General features: G+C 43.5%; 1 protein-coding gene across 2 annotated transcripts; it reads left to right on the top strand.

Moving 5' to 3' along the window:
- The first annotated feature begins 1,864 nt into the window (after positions 1–1,864).
- notch1a (notch receptor 1a) lies at positions 1,865–27,189 on the top strand. Of its 2 annotated transcripts, XM_015009015.2 has the most exons (34): positions 1,865–2,132; positions 3,196–3,277; positions 10,361–10,623; positions 10,704–11,042; positions 12,653–12,775; positions 12,886–13,119; positions 13,210–13,365; positions 13,465–13,650; positions 13,924–14,037; positions 14,649–14,762; positions 15,415–15,648; positions 15,741–15,851; positions 17,211–17,403; positions 17,498–17,643; positions 17,754–17,867; positions 18,460–18,579; positions 18,687–18,839; positions 18,927–19,155; positions 19,249–19,450; positions 19,763–19,916; positions 20,029–20,213; positions 20,331–20,463; positions 20,561–20,818; positions 20,915–21,027; positions 21,133–21,704; positions 21,793–22,224; positions 22,317–22,462; positions 22,572–22,785; positions 22,866–22,950; positions 23,062–23,224; positions 23,337–23,635; positions 23,740–23,887; positions 23,993–24,090; positions 24,716–27,189. In XM_015009015.2, the coding sequence occupies exons 1-34, from the start codon at positions 2,075–2,077 to the stop codon at positions 25,970–25,972; spliced, it is 7,428 nt and encodes a 2,475-aa protein (XP_014864501.2). In that variant the 5' UTR covers positions 1,865–2,074; the 3' UTR covers positions 25,973–27,189. The 2 variants fall into 2 exon arrangements, with proteins under 2 accessions (XP_014864501.2, XP_087866997.1); XM_088010871.1 differs by lacking the exon at positions 17,754–17,867.

Here is a 27,189-nt window from a genome sequence, read left to right as displayed (position 1 = left end):
AGCGTTATCGAACAATGCATGAGTACACAGACAATTTTTTGTCATGATTTTTTTTTTAAATTTAAGAATGCAATTAAATTTATGAGTGAAATTTACTGTCCATTGGATGAATGAAAGCTGATGTATGTCATTGTGCAAGCAAACTGAATGCAGGACTGATTTGCTTGCTCCTATTAGGTGGATGCAGACATTGTTAACTCAAATGTGAAAGAATTAAAACCCACAAACATAATGTATTTAGCTGAGTCAGCTTTGCCCCCTCCCAGCACCCTGACCAAAACAGACCTGCTATAAATTGCATTTCTTGCTGTTTCACTTCTGGTTGGGAGTTTTTTTTTATCCTACAATCAGTGGTACCAGGATGTTTTGATCTTCAAGTGCATCAGATATTATAGCATGAAATCAGAAACAGGTGTTTCTGATAGGGAAAGTCACTTCCTGTTTTTATCTTCTGTCTTATGAAGCAGAGAAATGAAACCAGTCTGAGTCAGTGCGGCAATTTATAAACTGACGTAATGCATTTGATCTTTGTTTGAACCCTGACAACATTGATCTGAGTCAACTACAGTTATTTTCTAGAGCAGTTTCCTCGGCTGGAGGAAAAAGCATGAGAAAATACATTTAAAATCTTGTTTTTGGAGTTTTTGTTGCATATTATAGAATATATATATTACATTTCCTGCCTTCATGTCTGGAAAGTCTGAAAGTCTGATAAACAGCCTGATTTAAGATTACTACCAAACAACAGACTTGCATTCAATATGATCTGTATTAATTGTACAACAAAGCTGTTAGAAAGGCGCAGATAGCCACTTTTAACCAAGCAAAGTCATTAAATTTCAAAATATACAAGTAATGTAAGCAAAAGCAAGAATATTGTGAGATTTGATGTGGATATATTTTACAGTTTGTTATGTAAATTACTTTTTTCTGAGTAGAACATCTGTAACAGTTAAAAAAAAAAAAGTCACATTACAAACAGAAAACATCCATGCATTTTGCAGTCTGTTTTAAACCTTTTGCCCATTCGTCTTCGCAAATGAACTCTTGCTCGCCGCACCTTCTCATGGCACCTGGCATCTTGGTTTGGACTTTGACTGGGCCATTTTTTAAAATGCTTTAAACTAAACTTTCCATTGTGGCTCTGTTTGGTTGTTTAACATTGTTGTTCTACTGGTAGGTTAATCTTCATCCCAGCCTCTAGTTATTTTTAGCCTGTAGAAGATTTTCCTGAATTTAGCTCCATCAATCTTCCTATTAACTTTGAATCCAATCACCTTCAGTGTTTCCAGCACCTTTATTTTAGTCACATGTTTGTTGTGTCCTATACATTGCTTGTGCCAAGCAAGACTTCTTGTTTCATTTCTCTCAACAATGACTTTCATATCACCAGTCTTCCACAAAAAGCCAGATTTGTGAATTGGGCTGTGAACACAAAAGCACGTTGCGCTTTTCAGATCAATTTTGTAAACAATTTTGAGAAAGGCGGTTGCATGTTTTTCTCTTCCACATCCACAATTGCGTGAAAGTGGAAAAACAACTTTGTGCCCCTTGAGTTGACCTTGTCTCATCAAATCCCAATAATGCAAATCGGGGTTGCAATCTGATAGACTGTGTAAAAGTACAAGTCAAATGTAATAAATGACTAGATGAAAATAAAGTCCTCTATAGATGCCTCTAAGAGCTTCATAAACATAAAGTTACCATTTTACACAACTTTCTATTATTAACAGTTTGTGTACACGGAGGGACATGTTTCCTGGAGCATGTGCAGGGGAGGGGGCAGCTCTGATTTGGCCACAGGACGAGGAGGAGGAGAATTTAGAAGGGGCGGAGGAGGAGGAGTAGGAGGAACTTGTGAAGTTGCTCGTAGATTTCATTGAGAACTCGGAGTGCAGCCGGTTAACACCTATGATCTGAGCTGTGGTGAAGACTTTCACTCTACCTGCTGGGATTAACCTTTCCGTCTCAAACTAAGGATATTCATTTTGACGCAACATCTGGAGCCCCAAACTGCGGATCTATGCGAACCCAACGCGGGACTCCTGCACGTTTGTGAAGCTGAAGAGGAGGAATGTATCATTTCTTAGTGAAACTGACATTTCTAATTCAAGCAATCGTCTTCTCACAAGGTAAGCTTTAAAAAATAAAAGTCGTATCCTGTTTAGATTCAGCAGAGAGACTCTGAGGAAGTTACAAAATGATTAGAAGTGCGTTATAAGTTGCCAAATAAGGCTTTTCTGTTTATTATATTCCGGAAATGAGACTGTTAGATTATTGCATGCCGAATAACGAGAATCATTACCTTGGTATAATAATTGTATTAAGCGTGGGAAAAAAAGTTCTTTGCAAGCTGCTGCAGTCTGCGCTGCGGTCGCCGCTGACTTTCCCCGTCTTCGCCAATGAATCAGAGCAATTAAGTTCGTGTGCGCCGCGAAGATTGGTGCAGAATGAGTTTTATGATGTTTAATTCAGCCACATCATAACTTTTAAAAATATTTTTATTTCGTCTGTTCCAATAAAACTTAACACCTGCTTGACTTGGTTATAAACCACATGAGAGAAGATAGAAGTTGGTGCGTGTGCTGGAGTGGGGGGCGGGGGGTTGGCAGAGCGGAGGGTAGACGCTAAAGGAGCTACGAGGCAGAGGGGGGCAGAAGGGGTGCACCTTTTGTCTGCAAGTGTGGGAGAGTGTTGTGAGTGCCGGGTGGTGGGGGTTGCTCGGGGGGGGGGGGGGGACTGTTATCCCGTCTGCTGGTAAACAATGCCGGGGGAGAATGTTTTATGGCTCGTGCTGGACTCTGATTTCTTTTGTTGCGCATCTGAGCCCCGCAGCTGCCGCGCGCTCTTCCTCCTCCTCTCGCAAAAAAGCGTGCCCCCCCCCCTCTTCCCCTCCCACCTTTCCACCTCGCCCCCTCCCAAAAGCCACGCACCACTCACCACGCGCTCCTCTGGCCTCACCGGTGTCCACAGCAGGCTCCCCCAAAGCATCCCCCAAGGACACTCTCGTGATAAATCAATTAATATACACTGGGACGCAAGTGTGATTTGGGATTTTCAGCAAAAATGTGACTTTAGATGTTTAGAAAGTTACTTGTTTTTTTTTGTTTTTTTGTTTGTTTGTTTTTACGGATTTTTGCATTTAGAGTTTACTTTAAGCCTCAGATTTCATTTTTTTGTTCATGCACTCTACAGGTTTAAAATGCTCCCTGCCTACTGAGACGTGCCTAAATGGAGGAAGATGTGAAGCCACCTCAAATGGAGATGGAGAGTGCAAGTAAGTGGTGGAAAGACTCCCAGAGAGAGAGAGGGGGAGAGAGAGGGAGAGAGAAAGTGATGTTCCAGATGTTACACTCCAAAACATACCTACAGCTATTATTGTTGTGTATGTATTTCTTTAAATTTGTGTGGTCCTTGAAAGTGCATTTCAGTTGGAAAGAAAAGGGGCCGCAGGTTCCCCCCTTTCCATTCCAGCCTTTGAGCGGGTGCTGTGCCCAGCAACCGTACAAGCTCTTCTCAGAAGTTTCGCTCTACTCCTGTATTCCTCATCCAGTTCTTTTTTTTCTTTTTTGTTGCGCTGCCCCTTACACACACTCACTCTCTCAAAAAATGAGAAAAACTTTGGAGAAGTGAAGAAATCAAAAGAGCGTAGACCCACAATGTTCAGAATGGGAAGGACAAAACCAGTCCACCACTCTCCTCCCCCCCCTCCACAGCAGCCCATTAATGAATGCAAGACCCCCACAGCAGCAGAGTGAGAGGACGCGTCCAGCCCTAAATCTTGTTGTTCTGCTCTTTCACGGGCGACAGCTGGGGCTCGCCCGCCGCCCGTCACTCCATTGTCCCCGCAGTCAGAATAATGCTGTGTGACTAATCTGAGTGGGGCTTCCCATCATGCCACAGCCACCCCAGACACCTCAACACACACCGAACTCCTGCTGCCCACTCCCTCCAACCTTCCCAAAAAAGGCTTGTCTCCATCATTTTGAATCGAAAGCTCCCCCCACCCCCCACCCCCAGCTCAGTGCTTGTGATCTCCATTTGAAAGCCAGATGGCTGTGAAATGTAATTGGATTGGATGTCAAGAGAGTGAGATTAATTGGAATAAAGTGCAGAAATTTAAGGGCAAACAAGTGGGAAGCGGAGCATAGTGGCAGATTGGGATCTGTTTGTTTACTGTGGGCTGGTGTTATTAGTTTGCTGATGTGACACCTAACATGGCTACATAATCCTTTTGCAGTCACTGAGTCAGTCAAAGCTCAAAGTTTGAATCCTGGAGATTTTATGTGACAAACAAGTAAAGAAGGATGTTAGTTTGCAGTTTTTGTAGCCAGAACAGGTGCATTAAAAAAAAAAAAAAAAAAAAAAAGATTTATTTCCGTTGTGATTCCCAGCAGTGGCACAGTTTGAAAGAAGCTCAGAGGTGGCCCGATTTGCCCTCTGGGCATGTGGTCACGGCGGGCACTTCTCTGCTCTGTGGGGACAACAGGGAGCTATTGAAGAGCCTGCATTGCTAGCCTGGGGCCACCAATTCACAACATCTAATCTGCACGCTCCACACACACACACACACACACACACACACACACACACACACACACACATAGACCTCCGCACGTGTGCACTCCCTGGCACACCGAATCTCTCCCTCCACTCCTACAAAGCTCCTATTGTGGCCACCATCTCTGCTCGGTCTAATTAAAAACAGGCAGGATGAGGGCATCACTTCGCCAACCAGCACTCTCTCCTTCCTGGCTGCTTTCATTAATCATCCATCCTCACACAAAGCCAAGCAGCGATCAGTCCTGGGATGCACTTAGAGAATCATGGGCGAGAGCGCGGCATCGACGCACCAAAGGGGTTTCCAAGTTGTCATTGTTTTCAAGTCACACTCGCAAACGCTGGTGCCTCATCGGCGATGGCAGATTCACCCAGATACTGTGTGGAAGGCCTGGTTGGAAAGTCCACCTGTGGTTAGTGAAACGGAGACGTGTCCGCACATTGAAGTCAAAAGTTACCAACAAAAGGGGCTAAATGGAAGAAAAAAGTTTATAAACGACTTAACACCTCATGCCACCTATTCCACCAACACACACACACACACACACACACACACACACACACACACACACACACACACACACACACATGCACACACGTAAGACACCCGTTGCATTTTGTGGTTTTTGCTGCTCCGTGTGAGCATTCGATGACACAGATTTGAGTGCTGAGATAGATCTAAATCCTCCTCCAGCACAGTTCCCACGGTTGAAAGATTTGTAGTGGATAATAGAATGGAAATGGTCAGATATGTTTTTAAAATTGTCTTTTTAATCTTTTTCACATAACATCCACAAGCTTCTTTGTATTCATAAAGTCACTGAGATTTTAAGTGACAGTCCAACAAAGATTATTTTATTTGACCTCTATTTTTGCAGGTGTCCAATGGCAAAGGAGAAAGAAAAGGACACATGGTTTCCAAACATATAGTGTGCATTTAAATTTAGTCAGCTTAACTTAAACTCTGGGTTGACTTAATTATTTTACCCCTAAATAAAATCTAGAATAATTAATTTCCTTCAGAAGTTTCCTAACTCATAAATGGAGCGCCGCCGTGTGCGACTAGATCTAAATGTAGCTGTACCTCTGAGAGCCACAAAAAAAAGGATGTTTTCCTCACGTCCAAGTTGTAAAAATAGCATCTCTCTCTTTTTGTGGACATGCGTCATTCCTTAAACCAAACTGTGCTTAGTGCTTGGTTGTATATTTATGTGTCTGATTCGGATCATGTTCAGCTTTTGTTTGTAAGTGCTCTTGTTTCCTGCCTCTGTGCGACAAAGATGCTGAAGTTTTCTAGGCATTTGGCAATGCCATAGTCACAAATGGAAACCGTAATGCTCTTTTGGCATGGCCGGGTCATATGATGCAAAGTAAACGTGTGACTCAACCACAACAAATCATGAATTCCACCACTGTCAGACTCTGCACTTTCTAACGGGGATAGTTCCTCCTTTTTTTTTTGTTTGCAGAAATTGTTTGTCGCTTGACAAACAGGTTTCTTGGGTTTTTAACTAAACAAAAACAAAATGTTCAGCTGTTGGTTAAAACCTAACAATGGCTCTCTATATAGCACAAAAAAAAAACAGCTTGGTGTGATTTAACTACAGTGAAACAGCTATAACATACGCCTGCGAGGGGGAAACACAAGGTTGTGACTCTGAGATTCAAGAGGTTATTTGAAGGTCTGGGGCTTCCTGTTTCTCATGGTGCCTGGTAGCTGACTGCCTCTGTAGGCTGTGTGAAAGCACAAGATGAAGGGCACAGCGTTCTGTGACTCAAATTCAGTTTCCATTGGTGGGACAGTAACAGTGGCATGGAGAGGTCGAAAGGGTTATGACCCCAAAACTCACATTCGTGTAATTTACGCTGCTTAGGAGGAAGAGACTGTTTTGGTACTTTAAACACTTCTGACAGAAATACATTTGAAAGCAGGAAATAACATCCAGACTGTTAGTGTGATGAACTTAGGTAACTTTGGCTGGTGCTGTGTATCAACGATAGCACATCTCACTTAAGAACACCACCTTGAATGAGTCCCTCACCGCTCAAGAGACGATTTGCCCTTCCGCCAGGAATGCTGCTCTTCATTTGTCCTCCTATAGGATTACCAAGCAGGTCTCTGTGAAGGCTCAGCTTTGGAGCACGGGAGTGCATGACGGGGTTAAGTGTGGTGACTGATGTTTTTTATTGGGTTTAAGGCTTCAAGCCTGCCACTCCCTCGGTCGGTTCCATTCCCAGGATGCCAGGAACCCCTCGAATGCAGACGAAATGAAGGGTTTGGGGAACCCTGTGGAGAAAGAATCAGTCTCTGTTACGCTGAAATATCTAACGCGAGAAATGTTTCCCATATTTATTGTTGGTGTGGCTTTTAAGTGGGCTGCTCTGGATTTCCTCAGAGCAGGGCAATCAAAGCGGTGCTGTCAGAAGACACAGATAAGAAGCTATTTCATTCAAGTGGGCTCTGAAAGCTCACATTCGCCAGCTGAGGCTGTCAGAAGTAGAAATGACACCTCCAAAATACACTCAACCTTGAGCAAGTCCTTGGTCACGCCTTTATTTTCTTTAAGTTTTGCTTCAGTGGAGTCAGAGATTATTTTACTTATTAATCAGTAGTTCTTTGTGTTTACCGGAAGATCTTTAAAAGATTTACTTTGAGTCGTTAATCATCATTTTGAGATTAATGTATATTTGTTTGGCATTAATAGAAGTGTGCCTTCTTTAATTTAAGCTTATAAAGGCGACTCACAAGTTGAAGAAGAGTTAAGTCAGCTTAGCAAAGAGACATTTGTAAAAAGCTTTAAATTGCATGTTGTCTTCTGATTCTAGACGTCCCACTTTACATATGTATTGTAAAAGGAGAACTGCTACATAGATTGAGCAAGAATGAATTTCTTTGTTCCCCTTACATCAGAGCTGGGAAAATCTTATATGTAATTTGTTTGGGACAGGGGCCACCTTAAGTTAAACTCATTACCCAACACTACAGAATGTACTTTATTTTCAAATTATCCCTGCTTGATCACCTGCTGACTGTGCACGTAAATGTTATTAGCTTCACAGCTTATTTGTCAGCTGACAGGGTTTTACTAAAGCAGTCATTTTTAAGTATCCCCATTTGAAATATGCTAATGAAATGTAGAATTTAATTTAAATTAAATGATCCAATGTTCAACTTGGTGAACAATGGGTCAGTAGCTTACTTGGTTGGTGAAAGGGTACAACCAAGTCAATAATGTGCTGTCAGAAAAACAAGGTTCACTGCACTTACACAACATTCAGCTAAGTGACTAAATTGTGTAAGTATGTTTTTCTTTTTTATTTGCAGCGAAGATATGTATTTTGAATAGAATCTGTTTGCCTACAACATATATTGTATCACTTCTCTAGGTAACTAAATAAAACCAGAAAGTCTCTGTTGAAAAAAAAACCATAAAAGAAAATACCATTTGTAGTTTGCTGTTATTCCTGTAGCGGCTCTAAAACCAAGCCGATAGCGTAGGGACACTCACTTTCTCAGCTCCTCTCACTATCACATGCAAGGCACTGCTGTCTGTAATTTTGCAGCTGGAGCCCCATGCTAAGCTGCTGTATGTCCGTACACTCTCGACCACAGCTGAGTGGAATGATATGAGTTGGCTGTTTGAGGTTTTATGATGCAATTTTTGTCACATCTCTAATGCAGCTTCCCATCCTTTGGTTTTAATATTTTGCAATAAATACTCCATTTAAATGAGTTCAAAGTTTTCCATAATCAGTTAATTTCTACGTTTCTATAGCCAAACCACATTATTAATTTCTTGGTCTTACACAGATGTGCACCCCAGGAGTCAGATCTTGGCTAATGATTAGTTACATTAAAAAAAAGGAAAAAAAAACCCATCAGGGCCCCTTCAATACTGGAGAGAGGATTGAAGATATACTTTATAAGTAGCAGGAGAAAAAGTACAGGAAGTTCGCACGTGCACGCTTACTGTATGTTGCCCTCGACCTCTTCGTGCATTTTTTCCACAGCAGTGGCATTTTCCACTGCACAGTCGGGCTGGTTTTGTGTCGCATGATAAAGTCACCCCCAGAAGTGACAGATGGCAGATCGGGCCCAGTGGGACAAGAGCAGAGAGGGGAGAGAAGGCAAAGAGGCCGTCCCACACTCACAAAAGTGCTTAGGGTCAGAGGTCGGGGAAGCATCTGCTCCGGCCTGAGGGGACATTGCATCGTCGGGAGAGACCTGTTGCCGTGGTGTGTGCTGCTAGTCTGCTCAGCCTGTGGGTGGATCTTTATCTCTGAATGGGGTGACTTCACGACAAAGAGGATCTGTTACAGCTATTTGGTGTGTGCTGATGCAAAGAACCGGAGTGCAAACATTCTGCTTTAAAGGAGGTCTGCTGCATTCTGCTGAGTGAGAATTCTTACACCAAAACAGCCGACTTCTCTCCTGAGTATCCAGGATGTTTTGATAGTGAAACACAAAAAAAGAAGCAGGAAACCTCAAAGCAGCCTCAAATACCTTTACAGTGGTCTGACAATTGCAACTGTCTGGACTCTCCGTTTGTGCACGTAGGACTGTTAAACCTCCCCGACTGGTCTCACCTCGCTAAGTCAACAATCAGAGTTTTAGCAGTCTTGTGTGACATAAGGAAAGGGTTGTAAAAGCAAACTGCTGTGACCTATAAAGGAATCCCTGCAGGAAAGAAGTCAAGATGCAAGTTGATGCTGAGGTAGTAACCAAACGAGAGGGAAAGAGGATGTTGGGTAAAATGAAAGGAGAACAGGTAGGCAAGAGAGGAATTAGGCCCGGATTGCGTGGTTTAAGGGAGTTGAAGCAACAGAAGTTGCAACAGCTGACTTCACATGGGTCCTTTATGTCCCTGGAGGCGAGGTTGGCTTTTCAGTCCCCCCCATCTGAGAAGAGGACAGGAGGAAGGGGGCACTGAGGGGAATAAGGGGACAGGAGGACGAGGAGGAGGAGAAAGGAAAATGGGAGGAGGAGGAACCCTGTCCAACAGCTGCCTTCATTAACATGCGCACCTGCTCCCTGCGGAGATACTCGGAGGCCAACAGATGCCCTTTCTTACACATAAACACTCACGCTCGTGTGCACACTGTCGCACAAGCTCCAATTCAAACATAAACATGTTTTTTTTCGCTGACTTTAAATTTTCCTTCACGTGACAGACGGGACCTTACGTCCACACAAGTGGCATGTAAAACATGTGAGGATTTTGTAAGTGTGAGATCAAAGTTAATAAACTGCTTGATGCCTTTTCATTTGTGGAATCCGTCTCTAGCGATCTGCCGAGAGGCGTGAATATTTTTCATTACTGCTGGGACCTCGGTGTCATTATTCCAACGATCTGATAGAGAGGGCCATGAGACTGATGGAGTAATTGTTCGTGACTAGATCGGATGGAAATATTAGAGAGCTTAGTGCCTGAATGCAGCGCTGCATGGGGGACATGCATAGGCGGCACAGTCGCCTTGATCTCTACAGTCATTCGAGATGAATTTGGACAGCGTGGGGGTAAAAGGTAGATGGGAACAAGCAGTTATGGCTGGACTATTTAGCGGTGTCTGTTGTACCAGTAGAATGTGTTTTCAAGGTCCTGAGAGGGCCTAATCCGGAGAGACACACTAGAACAACATGTCGTCCATGTTCGGTCTAGGTTGGGGAGAAAAACTTTCATCTCACCCCACTTCCACCCTTCTGAAAATCTCCTTTTGTTTGGATGTTTGTTCCCATGATTTTGTCAGAAAAGGATCCCAGTTTTATAATCTTCACCGCCTCCTCCCTGTCTTTTCACAGGTGTTCCACTGACTACGTAGGGGATCGGTGCCAGTACCCAAGCCCCTGCAGCCCGACCCCCTGCCGCAACGGCGGCGAATGCCACGCTGTCTCCCATGGCAACACGTTTGATTTCCACTGCGTGTGCCGCCTGGGTTTCACCGATAGGCTGTGTCTGACTCCCAGGAACCATGCTTGCATGAGCTCCCCCTGTCGCAATGGAGGAACGTGTGACCTCATCAGCCTCAGCAGCTTCCGCTGCCGCTGCCCACCAGGATGGTCAGGTATGTGGCTAGCATCAGTTTCTATCCTATTTCACTTTAAGCCCTCATGATTTACTCACCTCTTTCGTTTGTTTGCCCAGGTAAAACCTGCCAGACTCCAAACCCATGTGCTTCCAATCCATGTGCAAATGGCGGCCAGTGCTCTGCTTTAGATTCCATGTTCAAGTGCACCTGCCCCGCCAACTTCCAAGGCCTAACCTGCAAGCAGGACGTCAACGAGTGTGCCCACAATCCGTCTCCATGTCTCAATGGCGGCTTCTGCGTCAACGAAGTTGGCTCTTACCACTGCCGCTGTCCTCAGGAGTTTACTGGTCAACACTGTGAGACCATTTACTCCCCTTGCAGCCCCTCACCATGCCAGAACGGAGGCACATGTGTCCAGAAGGGAGAAACCACCTATGACTGTAGCTGCCTCCTAGGTATGTGTACTGAGGTCTCGCAACATTAAAATGCCAAATTTTTTTTTTTTTGTCAAAGTGGAGGTTGTCTCGTGAGCCATTATCCGGTTATTGCATGGATATAATTTCACTCTGAATAAGTTAAATCTACTTTTATGAGGAAGTAAAGAAGGAAATATTTCTTGGGTCAACTAATGATTGTGCTAACCAACATCTCTCTGTCAGAAAATCCATCACTTTTAAATCATATAGCATTTTGGATATAGAAAATGTCACTAGATATAGATACACTGTGAAAATACCATGGCTAACCATAGTTGCTAATGAGAGAAGTGTCTCAGAATGCTAGTCTCAGGCCATTTCTGAAACAGTTTTTGCTTTCATGTCCCAGCCCTAAACCTAATTGTAATTCTGACACCCAGCCTGACAGACAAACTAAAATTGGAGAATTATAAAGTATGTCTTTCTATTTGCAAAAACCATGAAATAAAAAAAAAACAAAAAACATTTCAGTGTTTTTTGACAGTACCACCACCTTGGAATGGAATTGGGCAAGCTTAAAAACAAAAGTACTTGTGAAACTTTCACTGGAATATTCTGCAGTGATTATGGCTGCTTTAAAATAAAGCTTAAAATTCGTGAAATGATTTCTCTGTTTGTGAAAAGAAAAAATTCTGTTTAAATGTCACCTTATAGATGGCTTTGTTTCATCCATTGTTCCACCATTACGAGTGAGTCTATCTGTCCTGTTAGAGCTCATTGGGTTTGCGTTTTAGTTTGAATGTTTGTTTTTCCTTTAAAAAAAATATTTGACCTGAAAAGCAATGTGTTGTGATAAGATCTATTGGGAGGGGTGCATAATCTTTGGGTTACCACACTTTCTGCCAGCCTCCACTGGCAGGATATAGTCATGCAGACGTTTCCTTCTGATAATGAGCAACGAGCCCACAAAGCAGTACATCACACTACCTGTAGATATACACACCCCATTGATTAGGTCACATACGGAAAACAATACCTTGTTTTTCACCCCATTCAAACCAATCTGTCTGCCATCTTTATTGTTTGGGTGCTCAAAGCTGTTACAACATTGTGGTTAGTGTTGATACAGTTTGGTTAGCTCGGCCCCTCAACCCACGTTGAAATTTTCTCTTGCTGCATTTACTTGATTTGTGCACTCCTTGAAACATTCAGCTTTTTTAAAATCTTATTGTCTTCCGGTGATCAGCACAGGACACGTTGTTTAGATAAGCAGATGAATGAGGGATATTGAGGGGTTGTTGTGTGTTAAAGTTTAATCCGTGCTGTGCGTCTCCCGTTGTGGGGGCCGGCGCTGGAATGCGTTTAGATTGCGAAGCTGCACGAGCACCTGCAGAGCTGTGGGTTGATTGTTAATCAGACTGTAACACACTCACTCGAGGCTTTGATGTTTGAGGAGGACACAGGCTGTACTGTCAACTCGAAGGCTTTAAAACAGTGTGCCACGAGGATATGGAGAGCTTATCGTTTTATGAATGCTGTGATAAGGATAGGAAGGAAATGTGATTATTAACCACATCTAAGTGGTCAAGTCTGTCTTCGCCATACTCCACTTTGTCTAAGCGCTTTTGGTCGTGTCTCAATCTTTTCAGGCTTTACAGGCCAGCACTGTGAGCACAACATCGATGACTGCCCGGCACACAGCTGTCAGAATGGTGGTGTGTGTGTGGATGGAGTCAACACCTACAACTGCCAGTGCCCACCCCATTACACAGGTTATCTCATTCTTCATGTTATTTTTTTGAATGCTCACCGTTGTAGTTGAAATAGAAGTAGCTACTGTAACATACAAAGTTCTTATGCTCTGCTTTGATAACCCAATCAGGTCAGTATTGTACTGAAAACGTGGACGAGTGTGAAATGATGCCCAACGCATGCCAAAATGGAGGAACATGCCACGACACGCACGGCAGCTACCACTGTGTGTGCGTCAACGGCTGGACGGGCGACGACTGCAGCGAGAACATCGACGACTGCGCCAGCGCAGCCTGCTACAACGGCGCCACCTGCCACGACCGCGTGGCCTCCTTCTTCTGCGAGTGTCCACATGGGCGCACAGGTGAGACTACCGCCAGTCCTGCTTTCAGGACTCACTCTGACAACAAGCTTTGATAAAAAGTGATTAAATGTGGTGCATTTGGTCATACAGGTTTGCTGTGCCACCTTGATGATGCCTGCATCAGCAATCCTTGTCAAAAGGGCTCTAATTGCGACACCAACCCGGTAAATGGCAAGGCGATATGCACCTGTCCCCCGGGTTACGCAGGATCAGCCTGCAACCTGGACATAGATGAATGCTCCCTCGGTAAATTATAAAGCTAGTTTCACAAACGTACATTTTTTTCTCTGTTGTTGCACGGAGGTAGCACAGGGCATATGAATTCTTGTATGTTGCATGTTGTAGGTGCCAACCCTTGTGAGCATGGTGGTCGCTGCCTCAACACGTTAGGCTCTTTCCAGTGCAAGTGTCTTCAAGGGTATGAGGGACCTCGATGTGAGATGGATATTAACGAGTGCATATCTAATCCCTGCCAAAATGATGCCACCTGTCTGGACCAGATTGGAGGTTTCCACTGCATCTGTATGCCAGGTGAGACAACATTTAGTTTCTTTTTCTTGTGTTGATCATTAAAATCGTTGAAAAGGTGACACAATTAAAATCAGGAAGCAGAACTCGACATACAAATGAATAGGCGTCTAGAAAGTGACACTTTCTGTTGTGGTGTGTTGACGATAACAAAAATGTTAAATCCAGTTCTATACTAGTTAGCAAAATTACATATCCAAACTATATAATTGTTCTCTTCGTGTTTTTAGAGATTGTCAAAGGAAGGAAGTTTGACAGCTTATTTTATGGTTTCAGGATATGAGGGTGTGTTTTGCCACATTAACACGGATGAATGTGCCAGCCAGCCTTGTCTTAACAATGGAAAATGCATAGACAAGATCAACTCATTCCACTGCGAGTGTCCCAAAGGTGAGATGACAGAAGAGAATCTGTGTAACATTGTCCAAAAAAGCTTTTAGAACGCATGTGAAATTAAAACTGAACTGATTTAAACCCTTTAGAGAGAAAAATGAGTAATAAAAGAGGGTATCATTAACCAATCTGTCAATGAGTATAGCACACATTGCTCACAGACTGAATGTTAATGATTTACTTCTTCTAATGGTTCCTCTGAATACTTTGTGGGGAGACTGGACAATGTGGACCAAGCTGCATGAGCATTAGCATATTTGGCGGGCAATGCTTAGCGCCAAAATTTGGGGGGCAGGGATTGGTTTAGAGCTGGTGAGTTGGGGGCCATTGTACTGTGACTTAAACTAAAGATTTCCCTGCACAGTAAAAGCTGGGAAGAGGAGGGGGTAGAGTGGAGTTAGCATTGTGGAATGGTTTGTAAAGACTTTCAGCCTCCTGCAGACCCACTTCAAATGCAAATGAACTTGTCTGTGAAGCTTTTTACATTTATGCATATTTTATTGTTAGCTGAAAATATTGCAAAAATATATTTATCTTGATTTTTACACACCTGTACTGAGTTTTGAAACCAAATATTGATTATTCTGTCTTTTTAAATACAATTGCAGGATTTTCAGGAAATCTGTGTCAGGTGGATATTGACGAGTGTGCCAGCACACCCTGCAAGAACGGAGCCAAATGTACTGATGGACCCAATAAGTACACGTGTGATTGTGCCGAAGGTACTTTCTTCAGACGGAAACTGGCATATTGTGTCCTGTTGAAATAAATGCAATACTTAATAATTACTTGGAAAAATTACAAAATAACATCTTTACATGATGTTTGAAGTAAAAACATAATCCAATAAATAAATATTTCTACATTATATTATTGCATATGTTCTGTTGAAATAAATCAAGCACTCACAATACTTCCCAAATTCTTATATTAGTCTGTGCTTAAACTTGAGATAAACAAATAAAGAAATAAATATGGGAAGCACTTGTTCAATTGTTTGAGTTATATTTTATAACTAAAAAATTAGATAAGGCAAATTAAAAAAAAGTTGAAAATGTAATGTAATAGAAAACAGACAGACTACGACATTGTTTAGCAATTTTCTTTTAAAGTAGTGTTCACTTACCGTAGTGTCTGTGCAATTTATAGTATAGTATTTCATATGTTTTGTTGATAAATACATTTGTGTTCTTCAGAGGCAGCACTTGTTAAATAATTTCTTATGTTAGCATAGTATTAAAAATACATAAGGTTAAATAAAAATACAAAAAAACCATTTATTTATAGAAATAAAAATGAAAAAATAAAATGTTTTTTAATTATTATTTATAACTATTCTTTTATTTGGTAAAATAATTTACTTTTCTCTTTCAGGTTACACAGGGCAGCACTGTGAGATTGACATCAACGAGTGCTACTCTGATCCGTGCCACTACGGCACATGTGAAGATGGCCTGGCCTCCTTCACCTGCTACTGCCGCCCCGGCTACACCGGCCGCCTGTGCGAAACCAACATCAACGAGTGTCTCAGCCAGCCGTGTAAGAATGGAGGCACTTGCCAGGACAGGGAAAACTCGTACTTCTGTTCCTGCCCCAAAGGCACTGCTGGTGAGAAAACCGGACTAATCTTCTCATATTGTTCCTGAGAAAATGTCCGCAGGTTTTTCATGTCTTCTCCAACTTGTTTCGTCACATACCAGGGTCCAACTGCGAGGTGAACCTGGACGACTGCAAGAGCCAGCCCTGCGACTATGGGAGGTGCATTGACAAGATCAATGGCTACGAGTGTGCGTGTGAGCCGGGTTACACAGGTGAGTGGCTGGATGGAGTGCACAGATGCAGGGGGCAGGGTCCCCTGAGCTTTGGGAGGGGCAGGTTCGACAGGTGGCTGCCGGGTCCGCTGCTGTGGAACAATGGTGTCAGGTTGCTTGTGTGGGACAGACAGCCAGAGAGAAAGGGAAGACTACCCCCTCCCCGAACCTGATCCATACACACAAAGCTCTAACTTTGTTTGCCTTCTGAAAAGACTGTGATGTTAAGCATGGAAAGAGTCTGTAAAGTGATCCCACAAAGACAAAAGAGATTGGCTTTTAATCACATATCAGATGCTTGTTAGTGTAAAAGTGCATTTCCAGTTATTTATCCATAAGGTTTCACCAAAGCAAGCAGGCGACTTGTCTTCATTCCTTTTGCTGCTCACCAGAGCTGGTTCTGGCTGGTAGCTGCTTTGTCATTATTTCACAAAAGAAGCAACAAGGAGGTAACAAGTGTGTGTGTGTGTGTGTGTGTGGGGGGGGGGGGGGGGTGCGTGTGTGTGTAGGCTGCTGTGCATGCCTCCTCCCAATCCTCTCCACCATCTTTTTGTACTCATGGGGTGAGTGTGGAGGGAACAGCAGGACTGAGACACAGAGGGACAGAGGTCTATTGTGACCAAATATCAGGCAGTTGGGCCCTCCCCTCCTGATTGATGAAGAGCAAAGTAGGAGGGGTGTGTAGGGCAGGAGTGGGAGATCAGAGGTGGTGGTGGGGAAGGAGGGTGGTTAATTGTTACTTGGCCATGTTTTAAATGGGTATGGCCTTCTGTCCTCGTAAACAGTCCTGGTTGAGGTTATTTCTTCATGAAATGGGGGGGGAATAGGGAGAGTGGCCTTGCCCCCACCACATACACACACATGCACACTCCCACTCTCTTGGCAGCACCTCCCTCTTTCAGATCCAGCTTCTTCCTATTCAGCATGGCCCCATTTAATCAATGGGTAGAAGTAAAAAAGGCCTCCAGGGGCCACGAGGTTGGGTACACACTGGAGCTGCTGTTGCTTCTGCTTACTGAATGCCAAAAAGGAGACTTTATTTCGCCGTCATCCAAAAGCTGCACTGACCACTGAGTACCATGGAGAGCATATTATGCAAGATTTAAAGGATACCACACCAGACAGCAGCTGCTTGCCTTCTTTAATGATCCTTGAGAGTGCTTTGCTTGGGGATTTAGATATTTTGTCAAGTTTCAACCAAATATATTTAACATATTTTAGTTGGATTTTTGAGATGGATCCATACAAATTGGTGTATAAATAAAGGGTTTTTTGAGAGAAAGAGAAAGGAAACATGTTGAACCCCACAAAAGCCAAACTTGTCATGCTGTCTTCAAATCCCACTGTCTTGCTTTTCAGGCACAATGTGCAACATCAACATAGACGACTGTGTCATCAACCCCTGTCAAAATGGTGGCACGTGCGTCGATGGCGTCAACAGCTTCACATGCATCTGCCCTGAGGGCTACCATGATGTCACCTGTTTGTCAGAGGTGAATGAGTGCGCCAGTAACCCTTGCATCCACGGCCGATGTCAGGACCTCATTAATGGGTGAGTGGATGTGAAGTTTTAAGAGAAAAAAAAAATCAATAACACCAAAGAGAAAGCAAGAAAATCCTTACTTTTCATTTAATGTCTTGTGAAGCTATAAATGTACCTGCGACTCGGGCTGGAGCGGCCACAACTGCAATATTAATAACAACGAGTGCGAGTCCAACCCCTGCATGAATGGAGGAATATGCAAGGACATGACCAGCGGGTACCACTGCACATGCAGAGTTGGCTTCACCGGTCAGTTTTAACCTTTCTTTCCACTTGCTTTTCACTGGTGGCAAGGGGTTGCTAATCTGGTGAAAATCTAACCCAAATGTCTTTTTTTTTTTACAATCCTGCCACTGTAGGACCTAACTGCCAAACTAACATCAATGAGTGTGCTTCCAATCCCTGCCTCAACCAGGGAACCTGCATTGATGATGTGGCTGGATACAAGTGCAACTGTTTACTGCCTTATACTGGTATGGCATAGAGGGGCTTATCTTTCACTCTGGGGTCAGACTATTTCCTGGATTCTTAACATCATGAATTGCTGTCTCAGCTTTGCATGCAGGTCTGAAAGCATAAAGATAGTCTTTCAGCTTCCTCACAGAGGTTTTGTCCTGTCGTATCTTGTGTTGTCTAAGAAAACACCAGCTAACAACAGGGATGCCTGTTTTTGGCGTCTGTACGTGGAAAGATCTGCTTGTCTGTTTGGCAGGGATAACACAGGGAATGTGGTTTGGAATAACAAAGCAGCTAGTTTCAGCAGCAAACGTGCACTTCAAGCTTTGGTCTCTCTTCTGCCACGTCCTGTTTCCTGTCTAAGATCAAACAATAGCAGGAAACAGGAAGGCCCTTCCTGTTTGGCTAAGTTGTCATGGAAATGGATAAGGAAGTGGAATGGAAAATGGAATTTAGAAACTAATGTTTTTAATTCTACAGATCATGGAAGATATGTAGAAAACATGTTGTTTTTTTTTTTACCATTTGGAGTTAGACATTGATGTATGGTTGAAGTATTTGCTGCATATTGTTAACTATTGCTAATGGTGATGTTTGTTTTGTTTCCAGGTGAAAACTGTGAGACTCTGCAGGCCCCTTGCAGCCCCAGGCCATGTAAAAATGGAGGAATATGTAAGGAGGCTGAAGACTATCAGAGCTTTTCTTGCATCTGCCCTGAAGGATGGCAAGGTTTGCATCTAATAGCATTTGTGCATATAGTATGTGGCTGTTGGTTTATCTCTCAGTTCATCGTTTTACTTATGCATATCCCATTGATGTGATTTTTTTAACAAAAGGTCAGACTTGTGAAATTGACATCAATGAATGCGTGAAGAGCCCTTGCCGCAACGGTGCTGTGTGCCTCAACACCATGGGTGGCTTTCAGTGCAAGTGCCAGCCAGGTTACACCGGTCAACGGTGTGAGACGGATATTGACGACTGCAAACCAAGTAAGCTACTGACCTGGAGCATAGCAGGTTCCCTTCTATGATTTAAAAGTAAAAACTTTGCCTAACATCCACTTTGCTGCATTTCAGATCCATGCAGTAATGGAGGGCTTTGCCGCGATAGTGTCAACAGGTTTACGTGTACCTGCCTGCCCGGGTTTCGTGGCAGCCGGTGTGAGCACGACATAAACGAGTGTGAGAGCAACCCTTGTAAAAACGGGGCTAATTGTACCGACTGTGTAAACAGCTACACCTGCACCTGCCCACTGGGCTTCAGTGGCATCAATTGTGAGATCAACACCAATGACTGCACCGACAGGTAGGGTGCCTAATTTAGTAATTCTACCTATCTTAATCTACGGAAACGTAGTTTTACTAATAATCTGATTGGTTTTCCTCGCTTGTTGTGCAGCTCTTGCTTCAATGGTGGAACTTGTGTGGATGGGATTAACACCTTCACCTGTCTATGTCTAACTGGATTCACTGGCAGCTACTGTCAGTACGACATCAATGAGTGTGACTCCAAACCATGCCTCAATGGAGGCACCTGTCTTGATGGTTATGGGACTTTCAAGTGCACCTGTCCTCATGGCTACACAGGAGTCAACTGTCAGGTAGGCTAACATGTTACAAAGACGGTGTGATACTTACCAGAAATGGCAAGTTGAGTCTTAGATCTGGACTCAAATTGCAAGTTAAGACAATAAACATTAGCTCCTAAGTTCTCTGTGAATTGAAGTAAATCTTCTGATAATTACAACTATTACATATTCAGGCATTAAATTAGGCTTAAGTATAAAACAATGCACAATTCAAAAACTAAAGCAATTCAGTGTTATAGAAATTAACTTCTGGATATTTCTGATACTTGCAGTCTATATTTAAATAGTTTCTAAAATGCATTTTACATACATTTCATTTTTCAGAGTCTTGTGCGCTGGTGCGACTCCTCCCCTTGTAAAAATGGAGGTTCTTGCTGGCAGCAGGGAGCCTCGTATACCTGCCAGTGTCAGACTGAATTTACTGGCCTCTACTGCGACATCCCCAGTGTGTCATGTGAAGTCGCTGCCAAACGGCAAGGTATGATAATTCATATCATGTGCCATCGCTTTAATCTTCTACTTGATTAAGTCTAAAGCCACAGGTGTAAGTGACAATTTCCTTAAGTCATTTCTACTTTTCTTGGTTCCAGGTGTGGATGTGTCTCAACTGTGTAGGAACTCGGGCCAGTGTCTGGATGCTGGAAACACACACTACTGCCGCTGCCAGGCTGGCTACACTGGGAGTTACTGCCAGGAACAGGTGGATGAATGTTCACCTAATCCTTGCCAGAATGGAGCAACCTGCAATGATTATCTTGGAGGTTACAGTTGTGAGGTAAAGGAAATACCTTACAACACTATAAAGTGTTGGCAATCTTACAAGGGTTTATTGTGCCGTATTCAATGATTTAAATAACCAAATGTACTTCTGCTTTTTTTTTTTTTTTATCAGTGTGTCCCTGGTTACCACGGTGTGAACTGTTCAAAAGAAATCAACGAATGTCAGTCTCAACCCTGCCAGAATGGAGGGACCTGCATCGATCTCATTAACACCTACAAATGCTCCTGTCCTAGAGGGACACAAGGTACACATCTGCAAATTAAATGCAAATGCTTTTCAGATATGCCAGGGCTTAACAGGTGTAATAGATATATTTTCTAAAACAATGCATCTATCTACAGGTGTCCACTGTGAGATTAATTTGGATGACTGCAACCCTCCCAGTGACCCACTGACGAATGAGCCCAAATGCTTCAACAATGGAAAGTGTGTAGATCGCATTGGAGGCTACCAGTGCTTGTGCCCGCCTGGTTATGTAGGGGAACGCTGTGAGGGGGACGTCAATGAATGCCTGTCTAACCCTTGTGACCCCCGAGGGTCGTACAACTGCATCCAGCTTCCCAACAGCTACCGCTGTGAATGTAGGACTGGATATACAGGTACACAGATGAGCATCGATTTTTGCATCATCGGAAACTGATTGTGTAGATGTCCAAAAGAACAGCTGACAAACTTCTAACGTTTCTGTTTTACAGGACAACGTTGTGACAAGGTGTTTGATGGCTGCAAGGGAAGGCCCTGCAGGAACGGAGGAACATGTGCCGTTGCCAGTAACACGCCTCATGGATTTATCTGTAAATGTCCACCTGTAAGTGCTGCTAGAATTTCTAGTTACAGTTGCTCCTTATACAAATCCTAACCAGTGATAGTGATACAAATAATAAACTCTTAATATTATAATATTTTCCTGTAGGGCTTCACTGGGTCTTCTTGCGAGTATGATTCTCGCTCCTGTGGCAGTCTGAGTTGCAGGAATGGTGGTACATGTGTGTCCGGCCACCTGGGTCCACGTTGCTTGTGTCCCTCAACCTTCACCGGGCCCGAGTGTCTGACTCCCACCGACAGCCTCTGCATCTCAAATCCCTGCTATAATGGAGGCACCTGCCAGATCACCCCTGATGCTCCCTTTTTCCAGTGCAGTTGTCCCAGTAACTTCAATGGCCTCCTTTGCCACATACTGGACTACTCCTTCGTCGGGGGGTTTGGCCGGGACATCACGCCGCCTCCAGAAGTGGAGGTGAGCTGTGAGATTTCTCAGTGTGATGAGTGGGCCGGTAACCACATCTGTGACTCGCTGTGTAACAACCATGCCTGTGGCTGGGACGGAGGTGACTGCTCGCTCAATTTTGATGATCCCTGGCAAAACTGCTCGGCTGCTCTGCAGTGCTGGCGATACTTCAACAATGGCAAGTGCGATGGCCAATGTAACAGCCCAGGGTGTCTCTATGATGGCTTTGATTGTCAAGGACAGGAAGGGCAGTGCAAGTAAGTCTGAAAATAAAAACTGTTTTTGAGAATGAGTCATAGAAAATGGCTGTGAAAAATCTAACATTTTTTTGTCTGTGTTTTTCAGCCCTCTTTATGATCAGTATTGTAAGGATCACTATGCTGATGGTCATTGTGACCAAGGCTGCAACAATGCAGAATGCGAGTGGGACGGTTTGGACTGTGCTAACAACATGCCAGAGAAGCTAGCAGATGGACATTTAGTTCTGGTTGTCCATATTCCCCCAGAGCTGCTTAAGAACCGCTCTTCATCCTTCCTCAGAGAGCTGAGCAACGTTCTCCACACCAACGTAGTGTTCCGCCGTGACGCAAAAGGAGAACCAATGGTCTTTCCTTACTATGGCAATGAACAAGACCTGGTGAAACACAACGTGCTGAAGCGCTCTGCGGAAGGCTGGCCTTCAATGCCATCCAATGTTTTGGGTCAGGTGAAGGAAAGTGTGTCCTCCATGGTCAATCAGCGGAAATGGAGAGAGCTGGATCCAGTGCAAGTCAAAGGGTAGGAAAACAACGGTTTTAACAAAAACTAGAATGTGTTAGGATTTTGAAAAAGTAGTGAGTGCTAATTTTCCAACCCACTTCTGCTCACAGATCGATTGTATATCTGGAGATAGACAATCGTCAGTGCTACCAGCAGTCTACTGAATGCTTCCAGAGCGCAACAGATGTGGCTGCCTTTCTTGGAGCACTGGCCACCAGTGGGAACCTCAATGTTCCCTATATTGAAGCTGTAACAAGTATGTCTTAATACTTACAGATTCAGATTTTTTTTATAATATATGTAATTATATACAAAATGACTACTAAATCAAAGTTCAACATGTTGAATTATTTCTATCTCTCTAGGTGTGAAACCTACTCCTCCCCCTACAGAGTTGTTCCCCGTGTATTTGGTATTACTGGTGTTGGCCATTTCGGGTTTCATATGCCTCGGTGTGATTGTGGTTCAGAAGCGGCGTCGAGAGCATGGCCAGCTCTGGATGCCGGAGGGATTTAACGTATCAGAGCCCAGCAAAAAGAAACGCAGGGAGCCATTGGGAGAGGACTCTGTTGGACTGAAGTAAGTAGATTTCATATTTTGTTGCATCTCAACACAATATTGATTTACAGGTGATCTAATCGCTTTTTTTTATTTTAAAGACCTATGAAGAACTCAGACAGCAACCTTATAGATGACAATCAAACTGAATGGGGAGATGATGATCCAGACTGTAGGCACTTCAGGGTAAGATGAACAGTTAGTTTGTGTTTGCAGTTTTATATTTACTAAACAAACTTTCTTCATTTAATCACTTGCGGTTGATATTAATCCTACGATGATCTTTACATTCCTCAGTATGAGGAGCAGGCGATGTTGGATTTAAGTGATCATACAGACCAGAGGAAATGGACCCAGCAACACCTGGATGCAGCTGACCTCCGGATAACATCCATTGCACCCACACCTCCTCAGGGAGAGATTGAGAATGACTGCATGGATGTCAATGTCAGAGGACCAGGTATGTTTGCAAAAGTGAAAAATACATAGTATGACCAACTTGAGTAAATATACTACAATTTCAGGGTATTGCATCGTTTTACTCAAATGCCGAATCCTGCATTCATTTTTAGACGGTTTCACACCCCTGATGATCGCCTCCTGCAGCGGTGGAGGACTGGACAACGGTAACAGTGAGGAGGAAGAGGATCCGTCAGCAGAAATAATCACAGACTTCATTTACCATGGAGCCAACCTCCATAACCAGACCGATCGCACGGGCGAGACTGCCCTCCACCTGGCCGCCCGTTATGCCCGCTCAGATGCCGCCAAGCGCCTCCTGGAATCCAGCGCAGACGCCAATGTACAAGATAACATGGGCCGCACCCCGCTGCATGCTGCCGTGGCTGCGGATGCGCAGGGAGTTTTTCAGGTAGCTTGCTCATTCGTCCAGAGCCCTGCCTAGCTTTGGGCTTTCACTTAATTGACAGTCTAGCAGCTGAAATTCCTTAACTAAAGAAATTTGTCTCTGCGCAGATTTTAATCCGAAATCGAGCCACCGATCTTGATGCCCGCATGCATGACGGAACAACGCCTCTGATTCTGGCCGCGCGATTGGCTGTTGAGGGCATGGTCGAGGAACTCATCAACTGTCACGCCGATGCTAACGCCACTGATGATTCTGGTAGCTAAAGTTTTATCATCTCGTAATCTGCACAAACCTTTACACATGCCCCATTGTGTTTGGGAGTTATTATGATAAAATACTGTAATGTAAAAATCTTTGCAGGAAAATCTGCTTTGCACTGGGCTGCCGCTGTAAACAACGTGGAGGCTGCTGTGATGCTGCTGAAAAATGGTGCCAACAAAGACATGCAGGACAACAAGGTACGGGCAAACTAGGGAAACTATTTGCACCCCTTTGACGTTAGTACAGGTAGCACATCATAGTGAAGTGAAAGGAAATTTTTACATGGTCTTCAATTTTTTTTTTCTCACAAATAAAAACATGAAAAGGGTTACATTGATTTGCATTCAGCTCCCTTTACTCTGATTGCCCTAAATAAAATTAATGCAAATAACTCCCTTCATATAACCTGATTTCACTTGTGTGCAAGAGTCTCAATAAAAAGGTGATTGTTGAAAGAAGAAAAAAAAGGAAAGTGTCTGGTTTGCAAGGGAAATGCTAAAAGTAGCAGAAAACCAGCGCCACACAGCCTTTGCACACCAGTCCCTTGGTGAAATATAGTGGCTGGGTTGTTCATCAGAGAAAGGAAATGTCATCATAGTTGATGGTAGCAAGATGGTTGAAACTAAATACAGGGGCAATTAGTTGCCAATTAGGCACTACTTATAACCTTAATATTCCAATAAAATGCAAATAATTTTATTTGTACAGTACAACAAAATGTAAAAAAGTTTTAGGGCTATGAACACTTGTGAGGCACTGTGCTATCTGTTTGTGTTATTTATTGCTTCTAACTGATGTTTCTGGTGTTTTGGTTACTTTTAGGAGGAGACACCGCTGTTTCTCGCAGCCCGCGAAGGCAGTTATGAGACGGCTAAAGTTCTTCTGGAGCACTTTGCCAACCGCGAAATCACTGACCATCTCGACCAACTGCCTCGAGACATCGCCCAGGAGCGCATGCATCACGACATAGTCCGCCTGCTCGACGAGTACAATGTGGTTCGGAGTCCTGGGCTGCACAGCGCCACCTTGAGCACCTCTACCCTCTCTCCTCCTCTCTGCTCCCCCAATGACTATCTCAGCAACCTCAAGCCGACCCCCTCTGGGAAAAAAGTTCGAAAGCCGAGCTCCGGTGGGAAAGGAGGGAAGGATGGGGGTAAGGATATAAGGGTGAAGAAGAAGAAGTCAATGGATGGGAAGAGTAACTTATTAGACACAACAGCTGTTCTGTCTCCTGTTGAGTCACTTGAGTCGCCCCATGGCTACCTGTCCGACGTGGCCTCTCCTCCTATGCCATCACCTTTCCAGCAGTCGCCGCCTATGTCCTTAAATCACCTACAAGGCAACGGGGACTCCCACACAGGCCAGATTAGCATAGGCAAGGATATGAGTTGCATGTCATTTGATCCCCCCCGCCTCACCCACTTGCCTGTGTCCAGCCCCAGTAGCCAGGGCACAACATCTGTGGGCGGCAGCAGAGGAGGCCAGTGCGACTGGCTGACCAGGATGCACCCGGGTGTGAGCCAGCAGGGAAGCTTCACCCAGGGGCCGCCGATTACGCACAACATGATGGGTGCCCTGCACGGTGTCAGTACTGCCACTTTGTCCCAGATCATGGGTTACCAGAATTTGCCAACCAGCCACCTGGGCTCAACCATGCACATGATGCAGCAGCCTCGCTCCAGGCAGCTGCAGCACCAGAACTCCAACTCCACCACCGTCGGCCAAAGCCTGAACCAGAGCTTCCCGAACGTTGAGCTGAACGGCGCTGACATGCAGCCAAACGGTGGCTCGGGCCGCTCGGTTCCCATCCACACTGTGCTGCCACAGGAAACGCCGATGCTCGGCACCCAGTTTCCAACTCCTCCCTCCCAACATAGCTATACAGGACCTATGGACAACACACCTAACCACCAGCTACAGGTGCCTGACCACCCATTTCTAACCCCTTCCCCTGGATCCCCCGACCAGTGGTCCAGCTCATCCCCACATTCCAACTTGTCCGACTGGTCAGAGGGCATCTCTAGCCCGCCAACAAGTATTCACTCACAAATGAACCTAATTCCAGACCAATTTAAATAGAGACTTTCGTGCACAGCAAATAGAAAAAGAAACAGATTCTACCAGAAACATTTCTCAAGACTGAAAACTTTTTTTTCATCAGGATAAGTTTTAGTTATTTTTGTATTTATTTATGTGCTTTTTGACCTGAAAGAAAATATTTTATATTTATGGGTTTTTTTTTTCTAAGTATGAGAACATTAAAAACTGTCAGAAAGGAGTGCATATCAGAGAGAAAGCCTCCTTGACATGAACACTGGTTATTTATTTGTTTCATGTAGATATATTCACTGGATTTATTTTTGTGCTTTTCAACAGTTTTACACAAACAAATTTTATTTGTGGGTAATGGTATGTTTTATGTTTGTACAGGCCTTTCTCACCAATTTTTTTATAGAATTTTGTTAAATGTTCAGTGTTAATTATATATATTTTAACCTTCTTTTGCCTTTTCTGGGTTACTTGTTTTGCTACTGAAATACATTTCGATAAGTCTTATCACTGAGTCTGTGTTAGACATCAATTTAATATATTTATATAACATGTCACCTTCCCTTAAAAGCTTGTTACACTGTCTTATCTGAAGCGGAATGCAAGAGGCAGAGTAGTAGACCTAAGAGGATTTTGAGATTTCTTTGGACCTTTTTAAGAAAAAAAAAAAAAAAAAAACCTAATATTTTTTAATGATTGAAAGACTCTGAGCTTACTTTTCATTCAATATTGGTCTGGGCTGGTGCTGAGTTGTTGATTTGTGATCATGTATGATGCAAGGATTGCCTCTTTGTCTCATGTTGTTTCATGAATCATTCATGATGGTTACTGTGTTTAACCTGTCAAGTGTTAAAATTGCAGACCTAATGTAGAATGTCAAAATGTTACATTTGCCACTACTTTAAAAAGTGCCAGTGTGATTTTCTTGTTCGTTTTTCTTACGAAAAGCAAAGTACTTTTTTGAGATTTCTTGTAAAATTGTCTTTAAGGTGGAAAAATTGTTTGTAAAAGTAAATGGGACCTTTGTGTGTTTAATGACATCGCCCGCTCTTTAGTAAGGAGTGTGTTTTATGGTGTCTACATGTCATGTTTTATAAACTAATTCAGAGGTAAAGATGTTTTTAAGATGAATAAGTGTAACTGAATCTTCATGCACAGATGTAGTTTGAGAAGAAGAAATATTTCCAGATTAAAAATGTTGTAAATTTGTCATGATTGAATAAAAAGATATGATTAAAACTAAAAAA

Source organism: Poecilia mexicana, unplaced genomic scaffold (genome assembly GCF_051168715.1).
Source record: "Poecilia mexicana isolate PSO_F unplaced genomic scaffold, ASM5116871v1 scaffold_12, whole genome shotgun sequence".
NCBI classification, from domain to species: Eukaryota; Metazoa; Chordata; class Actinopteri; order Cyprinodontiformes; family Poeciliidae; genus Poecilia; species Poecilia mexicana.
This window is presented reverse-complemented; position numbering and strand designations above follow the sequence as displayed.

What these genes read in the sequence shown, in the direction of transcription:
- notch1a (XM_015009015.2), top strand. Translation starts at nt 2,075, where the DNA reads ATGTATCATTTCTTAGTGAAACTGACATTTCTAATTCAAGCAATCGTC. An exon ending in GTGTCCACATGGGCGCACAG is followed by an intron (nt 13,120 to 13,209) that starts GTGAGACTACCG and finishes TTGGTCATACAG; the next exon opens with GTTTGCTGTGCCACCTTGAT. An exon ending in CTGCCCTGAAGGATGGCAAG is followed by an intron (nt 18,580 to 18,686) that starts GTTTGCATCTAA and finishes TTTTAACAAAAG; the next exon opens with GTCAGACTTGTGAAATTGAC.